Source organism: Pseudophryne corroboree, chromosome 4 (assembly GCF_028390025.1).
Source record: "Pseudophryne corroboree isolate aPseCor3 chromosome 4, aPseCor3.hap2, whole genome shotgun sequence".
Taxonomy (NCBI): Eukaryota; Metazoa; Chordata; class Amphibia; order Anura; family Myobatrachidae; genus Pseudophryne; species Pseudophryne corroboree.
In genome coordinates, this window is record NC_086447.1 from 261759150 (window position 1) to 261769075 (window position 9926).

The 9926-nt window shown below is 39.3% G+C and overlaps 1 protein-coding gene across 1 annotated transcript; it reads left to right on the forward strand.

The window, feature by feature from the left end:
* Positions 1–582: 582 nt before the first annotated feature.
* Positions 583–4707, forward strand: P2RY1 (purinergic receptor P2Y1). The gene is made up of 2 exons (XM_063916100.1): positions 583–846; positions 1249–4707. The coding sequence occupies exon 2, from the start codon at positions 1310–1312 to the stop codon at positions 2393–2395; it is 1086 nt and encodes a 361-aa protein (XP_063772170.1). The 5' UTR covers positions 583–846; positions 1249–1309; the 3' UTR covers positions 2396–4707.
* The last annotated feature ends 5219 nt before the right edge of the window (positions 4708–9926 follow it).

The window sequence follows — 9926 nt, forward strand, 5'->3', positions numbered from 1 at the left end:
CACATGGCACTTTGCACTTGCTGCGTGTGCTATGTGATCTGCTGCATCACAGAGACAGCACAGGAACCAACAAACGCGTGCATCCAGATGTGTAACATCCATGTAACAGCAACATTCCAGGAAGGGGAGATAATCCCGAAGGCTGTGCAGCGCCGTGGGTGTAAATACTTAGCAGAGGGTCTTGTCTCACTAGCAGTGTGTACTACTGTACACATCATATGTAATATTTGTACAGTGTGCACCATTGTAGCTGTGTATATCTGTGTTAGATCTGAGCGTGTGTGATGCCTAATGTCACAAGTCTGTCACGCTGACAGAAAGTTCCTCGTGCACTTACACTATCACTCCTCTGATCTGCATACAGCTGATCAAAACCCAAATACAACCAATGCTCCTCCGATCCCTGCTGGCAAGAAACTCTTCTCTCCTTCACTACAGTTGTCAGAAAGGATCATTGGGAAAGGCAAGCTGAGAATAATGCAAGCCTGTGGGAAATCTCCTTATCAGAAGGCATGTTGTTTTAGAGGGATGAGCTGAAACACCACCACGCCTGCTGCTGCTGCTGCCTGTGACAACTTAGCAAGTAGGCAGAACCCTGCTCCCAGCCTCCCACCACCATCTCTCCCTCCCCTCTCTCTCTCTTTCACTGTCTCTCTCATTCTCCGGAGAAGTCCTGCCGTAGACTTTCTCTGGGTGCTGGAATCAATGTGGCACGCCAGGATCTTGCACTGTGCAGCAGAGGCAATGCAACTTTCCCCACACTGTGTCCCATGGCTGACTGCTTCCTGAGATGACTACTGGACTTGTGTTGTGTGATTGCAAAGATCAGAGGGACAACGTTGTGAGGTAGGCTTGGCTTGTATAAAAGAAAACCAGTTGTACACACCCGTGCAATTCATAGTGGGTGGACGTTTTACATGATTGTTCCCTTTGCACTTCCTTATTAATGAGCTGACCCGACATCACTCACTGCTGGAGGGAAACCAATGCATGCTACAGTACATTGCTGCGAGCTCTCTAGTAGTGCAATGGAATTCGCATTGCTGCCCGGTCCTGAAGTCTGCACACACCTCTAACAATGTACATGTAACAGAGATGAGAAGTTTGCAGATTGTATAGTTGTGTGTTCTAATTTGATATAATGTATCAGTCCATCCAAGTGGAGTCCAGTGTTAGTCCCACCATGCACCAGACTGCTATTGTAGAGTAATAATAACTGATGCCTCCTTATTACCTCTCTCCATTTAGATGATTGCAGCCACCAACCTCGCTGTTTTCCACTCCCTGCCTGTTTTGACTTGAAAAGACCATGACAGAAGTCTTTCTATCAGCTCTTTTGAATGTTACTCAAAGCACTTTGCTGGCAAGTGGCTCATCTGCTGGGAATGTCACAAAATGCTCTCTGACAAAGACAGGCTTTCAGTTCTATTACCTCCCTGCTGTGTATATAGTGGTTTGTATCACAGGATTTATTGGTAATAGTGTGGCAATATGGATGTTCATTTTCCACATGAAGCCATGGAGCAGTATCTCAGTCTACATGTTCAATTTGGCACTTGCAGATTTTTTATATGTCCTTTCGCTCCCAGCACTGATTTTTTACTATTTTAATAAGACGGACTGGATTTTTGGGGATGTCATGTGCAAACTGCAGAGGTTTATATTCCATGTGAACCTGTATGGAAGCATTCTGTTCCTGACCTGTATCAGTGTGCACAGATACACAGGGGTAGTGCATCCACTCAAATCACTTGGGAGGCTGAAGAAGAAAAATTCTATCTACATCAGTGCCCTGGTCTGGTTCATTGTTATTGCTGGTATTTCTCCCATCCTGTTTTTCTCTGGTACAGCGGTCAGGAAAAATAAAACCATTACATGCTTTGATACATCTTCTGATGATTACTTAAGAAGCTACTTCATCTACAGCATGTGCACAACTGTCTTTGGCTTCTGCATCCCTTTTATACTAATTCTGGGATGTTATGGATTAATTGTTAGAGCTTTGATCTACAAAGATATGAACAATGCTCCCCTGAGAAAAAAATCTATTTATCTGGTTATTATTGTATTGACTGTATTTGCTGTTTCGTACCTTCCTTTCCATGTAATGAAGAATCTGAATTTAAGAGCCAGGCTTGATTTTCAGGCTCCTGAAATGTGCTTCTTTAATGATAGAGTGTATGCCACCTACCAAGTGACTAGGGGTCTTGCAAGCCTCAATAGCTGTGTGGATCCCATCCTCTATTTCTTGGCAGGAGACACCTTTAGGCGGAAGCTGTCAAGGGCAACTAGAAAAGCATCTAGAAGAAGCGAAGCGAATGTGCAGTCAAAGAGTGAAGAGATGACTCTCAACATCTTATCGGAGTACAAGCAAAATGGAGACACAAGCTTGTGAAGACAGAGAATTGGATTGCTCAAGACACCCAACTGTTAGCACTATGGGATGCACTCATTTGTGTCTGTCTCTTTCATGTAATGATTTTATGGCTAAAAGTCAATTGACATACAGAGACAGGCTAGAACGATGATTTATCCTTGAGGAAACGGAAAGTTCTAAGGCATTTGTGATAGACATTTGCATTCCCACCAAAATCTGAGGAACAAAAAGAAGGGATAGTGTTTTTTCTCCCTGTAGGATCGTCTTATCTCCACAAGCTAAGCATTGATCTGAATCTACAGTTTTTTCTTCTTCTAACTATTCCAGAGTTTAACTGTGAATAAGTTTTAACTACTGCTAACATGGTGAAGGAATGTATTTCAAAAAGTTGTTATGTGCTGATATTTTTTAAAGAGTATTACTAAATTAGATGGGTTTTTTTTGTGAACATGTTTTGTTTTCTAAAGCAATGGACTTTATAAATTATTTTACTGGAGAGACGTTTTGATTTTAAAAGAGTATTCTTGCAATATACAGCTGTACTTATTTTGTGACAGCCATCTCAATTAGAGAGAGCTGGGCTGGACATAGCCACTAAATATTACTGTCATAGTCATTTAGCTGTGTTTTGGTTGTTTAAAAAACAAAAAAACATAAAAGTAATTAGACAAAATGTGGTGATACTATGCTAGCCAAATCTCAATATATCAAACTGGAGGAATGTTGTTATAACACGTTTTTACTGATAATCTCTAGTTGAATGAAATTTCGGTGCCAATATCGGTACTAGGTGTATATGAAGCCCTTGAGTACATAATACTAGACAATCGCTCTTTAGAAGAGTGTTTATAGTCCATGACCATTTTATTGCACAACAAAAACATTTCAAAATTAATAACAAAGTTAGGAGAAAAAGGCACAATTAAAGTAAATTTTAGTCATTTTGAATATAATGTGCAAGGGCTTTCTGTGAAAGGGTCAATACTACCTATCTAGGCACTATTTATTATAAAATATCTGTAAGGTGTTTGTGTGAAGACTATGTGAATATACGGTATGTTAGTGGAGAGTAAGTGAATTCAGTTTCTAAGCATGGCTGTTATGGTGAACGATGTATGCTAGAAGGATGAAGTCCATTATGTCCCTTTGACCTACAGATCTTGCCCTTGTACCACTTACTACTGAGAAACATATTATTTGTATGTATAAGAATATTTCTCAAAACTAGACATCAGGACTTTTTATTTACTGCTCAGTAACTAACATTACAATCATTTTCTTGAATTGTGGCATGATGTAGCCGTATATCATGTCAAAGATTATATGAAGGGATAAATGTGATTTATATGTTAAACGTACTGTGTATGTTTGGAGTATAGTATCTGTTTAATGCTAACGTAAAAAAAATGTTTTATTTTTGTACTATTTTCTGTAATTTAATATAGTTCAGTAAATCTGTTTTATCTGTGAGTAAGTGCCATTTAATTGATTCGCCTATGGAGACAGTGTTACTTGACATTTTAAGCCTCTCTCAGGTTTTGTAGAATAACTACCAACGGTGTTTAACTTTCACAATAAAAGGGTTCATTTGTCTGAGGAGCTGTGATGTCTGCATGCAGGATATGTGTACAGCATGTGAGTAGATGATAGCTACCAAACATCAACCTAGTAGAAGCAGCAACTTTGACCCCAAGTGTGTCTGGTATTGTACTTGGCCATTACAAACTCAGAGACCCAATAAAACTCTTCAATATTTTCTGCTGTTTTTATATCATTAACTCTGAAAATGTTAAAGCAATCACTGATGTTTTTAGCAAATGCAGAGTCAATTTGGTGAGCTGGTTAAGAAAAACCTGTCCAATGACTTGACTATATTTGCAGATAGTAATTGGCAAGTAGTGAATATCTTTTTATGCTTTTGATATGGCAACTGTTAAGCTTACTTAGCAGCCTCACACTTCACAGTAGTCAGTGTTCATTTTATATCCGTGTAAAGTGTATAACTATGCATGACAGGAGGTGCAAACGTTCATTCGTTTTAAATTTCACATTGGGAATCAGCCCCTATGTGAACGGATGTGCCGTTGCTTTTCAGTATGTACACTGTGTATGGAAGAAGAAAGGTTCCACTCATTACCTTTGATTACAGTGTCTGCTTTTGATACCGGTCTACAAGACAAGGTACTATGCAAATTCATCTCCATCAGTTCTGTGATGTTATAGCATGACAACCCTCTAACCTACACTAATGTGTTTTCCAAACAGAGCATAAACAAGTGTGCTTTATTTTGATTGAATGCTAATAAGCATGACAATGTAGAAGTGTTCATTTAAATAAGAAACCTATACACAAGCACTGGAGTCAGCCTGCATGTTACAATGTAAGATGATTGACAGGCAAGGAAACCACATCATAGCTCATTATTCATTTTAACATGTAGCAGGATTGGTTTAATTGTGTTGTGAACTGGTGTTTCTCTCGTTTAGCCACGTAGACACCATCACACCAGCATTCGTTGTCATTTGCATAACAATTCCATTTTTCAGTTTGCATTGTCTATGTCCATTTTGCTTATGTTAATACGTACATTTCACTATAACCCTTGTTTACAGTGTATTAAAACTCATTTTAATCACCACTAAAACAAAAACATTTTGCTGTAAGTTGCTTTAATTTTACTATAATATTAATTTAATAGTGTATGTGACTATTTGGTCTATCTGGTGTTTTTTCCTTAAATAGTCTATACCAGTGGTTCTCAAACTCGGTCCTCAGGACCCCACACAGTGCATGTTTTGCAGGTAACCCAGTAAGTGCACAGGTGTATTAATTACTCACTGACACATTTTAAAAAGTCCACAGGTGGAGCTAATTATGTTACTTGTGATTCTGTGAGGATACCTGCAAAACATGCACCGTGTGGGGTCCTGAGGACCGAGTTTGAGAACCTGTGGTCTATACTGTAGCTTCCTTGGGCAATTAGATTCCTTTCAATAAATTTTCATTGTAAACTTGGGACTAGTTGTTGCATGAGATGCTCCGCATCATCTGCTGTGGATATGCATTATGTGATATGTAGTTCAGTGGAAGCAGAAGTACACACTGCTGACCATGGGGCCCATTTATCAACGAGTGATAAAGCTCGTTGTGAATGATAAAACTCGTTGCATATGATAAATGGTGCTCAAGCCAATCAGCTACCAACATGACAGAAGCTGAGCACGTGACAGGTGCTGATTGGCTGGAGCACCATTTATCATACACAACGAGTTTTATCACTCGTTGATAAATGAGCCCCCATCCCTACTCGTTTTCAAGTTGTGTGCTGAGTTTAGTGATTTGTTAGACTTTGTAAGTCAACTGGTTCAATAACTGTGTTTTAATATATACAAATTACATCTTTGCATATGAGCATATGGCAGCATGACTGAGTCTGTATAATTATTCTCCAGGTGGTGACTATTTTTACCATGCTACAATTAGTTTGTATACATCTATGAAGAAGACCCCACAAGACTCTAAAGAAAACACATTTTACGTTTCCAATTAATTTCAAACAAACAAGATCAGCTTTAAATGTCTCTTCACTTCATGACTTAAAATGACTCATAAACATCCCACAACTAGCTGGATAGAGCTACATATCTGAAACTCTGATTTGGCAGCTATCTTTGCAGCCAGCAAAGAGACTTCCAGTACCAACTGGTCCTGCATATGTAGATTGTAGTATGATGCCCTATCTCTTATCACTTTTAACTCATATGTTATTTTTAACTATGTTTAAGATATAATTTGTCATTATCTTTAGAGTACATCCTACTGTACATTTAGTTTAAAGAGAATACGTAAGTAGGCCTTCTTCAACTTTCATTTTAACAGTAATGTTTTAGATACATACTCAAATCTGTGGTTTTGCAATCCTCTTAGTACTGTACATGGCTGTATAATCGGAATTATTTTAGAGAAGTATTGTACATTATTGTTCTTTTAAATCCATTTTTGTGGCTTAGATTCCTGCTACTTTCACTGTTGTCATGTGTATGTTATTTATAATGGCATTTTAATGTTCTTTTGAATGTGTTTTTTATTATTATTATTATTATTATTATTATTATTTCTTTGGGGAAAATTGCCATTCTCTAAGTCAAGGGCCAGGGAACTTTTTTACCTTTTACCCCAAAATATATTTAGATACGCCGACGTTCCCCCCTTGATTTGAAAGGAAGGAAATCATATATTATTGTGCCCATATACTAGTTATCACTGTTTACATGACATTTCTGAGATACTGTGTGTATATATGTATATGTATATATATATATATATATATATATATATATATAAAATTATTATTTATTTATTTTCGCCAATAATTTTTTGCCATTGAATGGGTTAATTAACACTTTCTACCCGAAACACCAGAATGAATATAAGAAAGATGGATGAGGGGGGAAGGGGGGTGGACACATGACTTTTAGGAGACAGATGGTCACATCCTCACCTCAGTAATGTCAGTGGGAATTTCCCACTGTTATGTGGGCCACTGTCTGATCCTGCGGAACTCTGTCAGTGGTCAGCCACAGAACACTTCAAGTTCTGTGTGTGGGTTGGCGGGAGGACAGGACAGTGCAGGACGGGCAGGTATGATGGAGCGCGGTTTGACATCAGCATGTCACACCGTGGCCAGGAACACAGCACAGGTCGGCTAGGAGCACAGCGCAGGGTGGGCAGGAGGGAGCGCGGTGCGACGTCAGCACGTCACATCACGAGCTGGCCGGTGCTGGATGGGGCTGTGTCTCGGCAGCGCGACCGTCCATTACCCCCAGGAATTTCATTTTTACCCCATTTGGGGTAATTTACCCCTGTTCCCTGACCACTGCTCTAAGTAATAGATTCCTCACTAGACAATCTTCACCATGCTATTCATTTAGAAATATTCTTATAGATCTAATTAAATAGTAGGATTATTATTATTATTAATTTAATTATTTGCAATTTTTTGCTTTCTTATTTTTGACATCATCACTAGTATTTTTGAAAATGTATTTTATATGTTAAAACAGCGCTTCCAACCAATTTAAGGGTAGCCAAGGTTTGTGAATATATTAAAATAGCTGGCCTCTAATAGACTTCCTTATAACTGAGCCTGCAGCTCAGCAGAGGGTAATATTAAAAGACTGTGTTACTTTTATCTCTAAGAAGTTATAATAGTGAGAAATATAACTGGTAAAATAGGAAGAGGAGAAGACTTGTGAAATCCCACAGTTAAGTAGCAGCAGGGCAGGGGAATTACAGGGCAATTGCCCCATTTCTCCTGCTGAAAGGATAAATGAGTAAACACTCCATGTTCATGTCTTTTGTTAGATTCCACAATTTGCTTCTCTTAGAACAATTATTTCAGCCTCAACCATGACGTTCCATGCAGCTGATTTCTCCCTTAAATAAACCCACCAAATCCGTCTTATAGAATGCTGTGATAAGCATTCCCATTCTATCCAGACAGCCATGAGGGTTTTTTCTTTTTTTAATACAGCATTTGAAAAATGTGCTTCTGCTCTCTTCAGCAAACTCGTCATTCCTTCCAATCTTTTTCAACACTGTGTTAGATAGAACATGTCCTCATTTTCCCTGCAAAATCATCACTTAATAGCTTTCAGATGTTAAAACGTGAATTCATTCTCCATACTGTGATGTAAGGTGTCACAATAACAGAGACATTATATGGCTGAATGCATTTGCACATATTTATTGGTTCTTCCAAATCAAGGTCACCGGTTTAAAATCTCTAGTTATGACGTAGAGAAAAATGTTTAACTTGGCAAACAATTTTACACTACTAGGGGGGTATTAATCAAACCTGAAGAGAGATAAAATTGTGAGAGATAAAGTATCAACCAATCAGCTTCTGCCCTACATTTTACAGGCTATGGGGGAAATTCAGTTGTTTTGTGCGCCCCTTGCTGGGCATCTATCAGACCTGTTCAATTGTTGCTCCGATAGATACCCATTAGCCGCGTTAGTCACGTTATTTTTTACAACCCCTAAAGGAGCAACAAAAAATGTGTTAAAAAGTCCGTAGTTTGGGCGCCCAAAGCGCCTATACCCAGACTTTGGATGCCCATCCAGGCTCTTTAGACAGGTTTAGCCGATTTGCGCGGCTAAACCCGGAGCTGACAGGCAACTTAACTGGCAATGGTCTTCTGATTTGAGCAACCATTGAATACCTCCAATAAACTCCCATTACTCAAGACACCCATCAGGGGGCGCACGGAACAACTGAATTGCCCCCTATGTTTAAAACATGATTGGTTGGTACTTTATCTCTCATGATTTTATCTCTCATTTAGCTTCGATAAATAATCCCCCCCCCCCCCCCCGTGATTGTTTCAGAAATCATTAAGAAAATGTACTAATTTGGATGTGTGGGGGGGTGTTGTTAGATTTCTGAAGATGTTAGCCAAGTGCAATTGGAATGGTGGTATTTTGCCATCAACAATATTGATAATTATCTCTCATCCCGTGGAGGTGAAAAAAAATTATTACTGAGCAAAACTAATATGTAGCCAAGCAATGAAATGTTGTAAATTTCACCAAATTTTTTTAGTTAGGGGGTTATTTATCAAAGCTTGGAGAGATATAAAATTGTTAGATATAAAGTACCATACCAGCCAATCAGCTTCCGACTTACATTTTACAGGCTGTGTTTGAAAAATGACAGAAAGGAGCTGATTGGTTAGTACTTTCTCTGTCACATTTTTATTTCTCTCAAATACCGCTCTTTTTGTTTACTTTGTGGGGAACAATTGGTATGTAAGGTAGCAAAATAACAGTTGTACAGTAGCTCTTGATCAGAAATGTGTTTGTGACTGCTGCAAAGCAGAACCATTATGCTTCACCACTGTTAATATAGTCATTGGCAACTGTCATTTTTGCGTGAGTCCAGTGCGATTAGGGGAAACAATGAAATGTTGAGGCTTAAAATTGAACTTATGGCTGTTGTAAATGAGAAAATCATTATAATAAGTAGCGCTGTACTACTGAGGGTTGATAGATGCCTTCTTATCTAGCATCCTGTACTACAAACAAGTTCAGTATATCCAAACGATGTTCCCACAGACCCGTCCGTATAGTGTTCAGGAAGTATGCAGTTATCAATATCTTGTGTAAAAACAAAAACGTCATATCACTATGGGGGGACGTACTATTTATATTGTTCAAAAGTCCTGGTGCAGTGCATGCATAGGAGGAAATGAGGATGGTCACATCACATAGGAGGTTTGTCAGGCCCATCCACTCTACACAGTGGACCCCCTACATACCTTTACAACGGGTTGGTTTTACGTGGCCGGTACACAGGATCCCGGCGGTCAGCATACCGATGCTGGCATCCCAGCCGCCAGAATGCCAGCAGGGGGTGAGTGCAATGAAGTCCCTTGCGGGCTCACTGAGCTCGCCACGCTGCTGGCTCAGTGACTCGCTACACTCGCCACAGGTTCTATTCCTACTCTATGGGTGTCATGGACACCCACGAGTGGGAATAGGCCCTCT